Source organism: Myotis nattereri (assembly GCF_964212035.1).
Source record: "Myotis nattereri genome assembly, chromosome: 5".
NCBI classification, from domain to species: Eukaryota; Metazoa; Chordata; class Mammalia; order Chiroptera; family Vespertilionidae; genus Myotis; species Myotis nattereri.
Window position 1 is genome coordinate 64,055,092 of NC_138080.1, and position 1,816 is coordinate 64,056,907.

At 37.8% G+C, this 1,816-nt stretch overlaps 1 protein-coding gene across 1 annotated transcript; it reads left to right on the forward strand.

The window, feature by feature from the left end:
• Window positions 1-1,077: 1,077 nt before the first annotated feature.
• On the forward strand, window positions 1,078-1,392 carry LOC308520631 (enhancer of rudimentary homolog; the record flags this gene model as incomplete). Its single annotated transcript, XM_081093235.1, has 1 exon — window positions 1,078-1,392. One exon carries the CDS (start codon window positions 1,078-1,080, stop codon window positions 1,390-1,392), a length of 315 nt encoding a protein of 104 aa, XP_080949361.1.
• Window positions 1,393-1,816: the final 424 nt, after the last annotated feature.

The window sequence follows — 1,816 nt, forward strand, 5'->3', positions numbered from 1 at the left end:
TTGTGGGCATAGCAGAGGTACAGTCAATTTGCATGTTTTTCTTTTATTATATTAGATGGGAACTTTTCAGAAGTAGAAAAGGCAAGAAAACAAATACTAGGCTTCCTACCTGATAAATGTATTTTAGGAGAATAGGGCTCTCTCTCCCTGGCTATCCCTCACTAACTCTTTTGGAGAAATCGTTAGTGGAAGATGAGCATAATTTTCTACAATAGGAACAACAAAAGTATAGCAATACCCAAAAATTCAATCTAGACTGAGAGTCACCTAAGGATTTTTTAAGAAATTCTTATTTAACTCTTACAATAATTTTAGGACATAAGTACTATTCTAACTATTTCACAAATTTGAAAATGAAAGCACAAAAGATTAGTAGCTTTCCCTCATGTGCAGGTACTCAGTGGAAATCCAGTATATGAAAATAAGCAGTTTGCTTACAGAACATTCCTAATAACTTGTCACTAGTAGCTGGCCATATGCCTCCTTTCTTCTTGCTGATTCTTTAATGCTAAGTGTATTCCTTAATCCATTTCCAATAACATGGCCACATTCACCCTAACCTATTGTTAGACAGTTGCCTCCACAAAGGGATAATCCTTCCTAGAGAGACCTATTTAATTCCTCATCCTTTAGCACTATTCAAGAGAAAAAGGACTTGAACTTTCAAAGGAACAAAATGCCATGTGGAAATCTCTCTTCCCCTGAACTCAGTTCACAATCTCCCACCCCTTCCTATATAGCAACCTATTTTAAACTCTATACTCAGATTTTCCATTCTCAGCCTTTTGGAAAATCTCTTTTACAAAAGAAAAAAAAAAACACATCCACCTTCTTATACGTAGCATACTGCAGCAACACAGATTGGAGTCGGAATCAAAAGGTGCTTGTCCTCTGGGGAGGCTGTTCTTTCAGAATGGGAGTAGGGTTGTGAGTGGAACTCTCGGCTTAAGAGCCGGGACCATGTTCAGGGCTCTCTGTCTAATCATTTTTCTAACACTGATAATGGCAACTTCTTTCTTTAGTGATTCCTTTTAATAATCACTGACGAGGGCGGCTGCAGCCAAAGAGTTTGACGCGATGTCTCACACCATTTTGCTGGTACAGCCTACCAAGAGACCAGAAGGCAGAACTTATGCTGATTATGAATCAGTGAATGAGTGCATGGCAGGCGTTTGTAAAATATATGAAGAACATCTGAAGAGAATGAACCCCAACAGCCCTTCTATCACATATGATATCAGCCAGTTGTTTGATTTTATTGATGATCTGGCAGACCTCATCTGTCTTGTTTACCGAGCTGATACCCAGACATACCAGCCTTATAACAAAAATTGGATTAAAGAGAAGATCTACGTGCTCCTTTGTCGACAGGCCCAACAGGCCGGGAAATAGTTGTGTTGGAAACATTTGGGGGTTGTGTACAGCTGTCTGTAGTGAAGTTTTGTATTATAGTAATCCTGTTTCCATTTTGGTACACTCTAGCCAGGATTGAATCTGTTAGATGATATGTGAGGATCTTGTTCAATCTGAACTCCCATCACCCCCTTTTTTTCTCTTTTTTTACTTAAACATTGTTATGACGACTTAGAAGTTTTTCTTTGTCAGTTAATGTTGATTTCAATTCTTCATATCTGCTTTATAACATTCACTGTACTAACCCTTCTTCAAGATGGGGTGGGGGTAGTGACAGTTTAATTATGTGCTAAGATAAAGTCTTAGTGAAAAACAAATAAATGTTCTTTAGTTATATTTAAAAAAAATAATCACTGACGAAACAGGCCACCTTACTCAATCGATCATTAATTTTACCACAGTG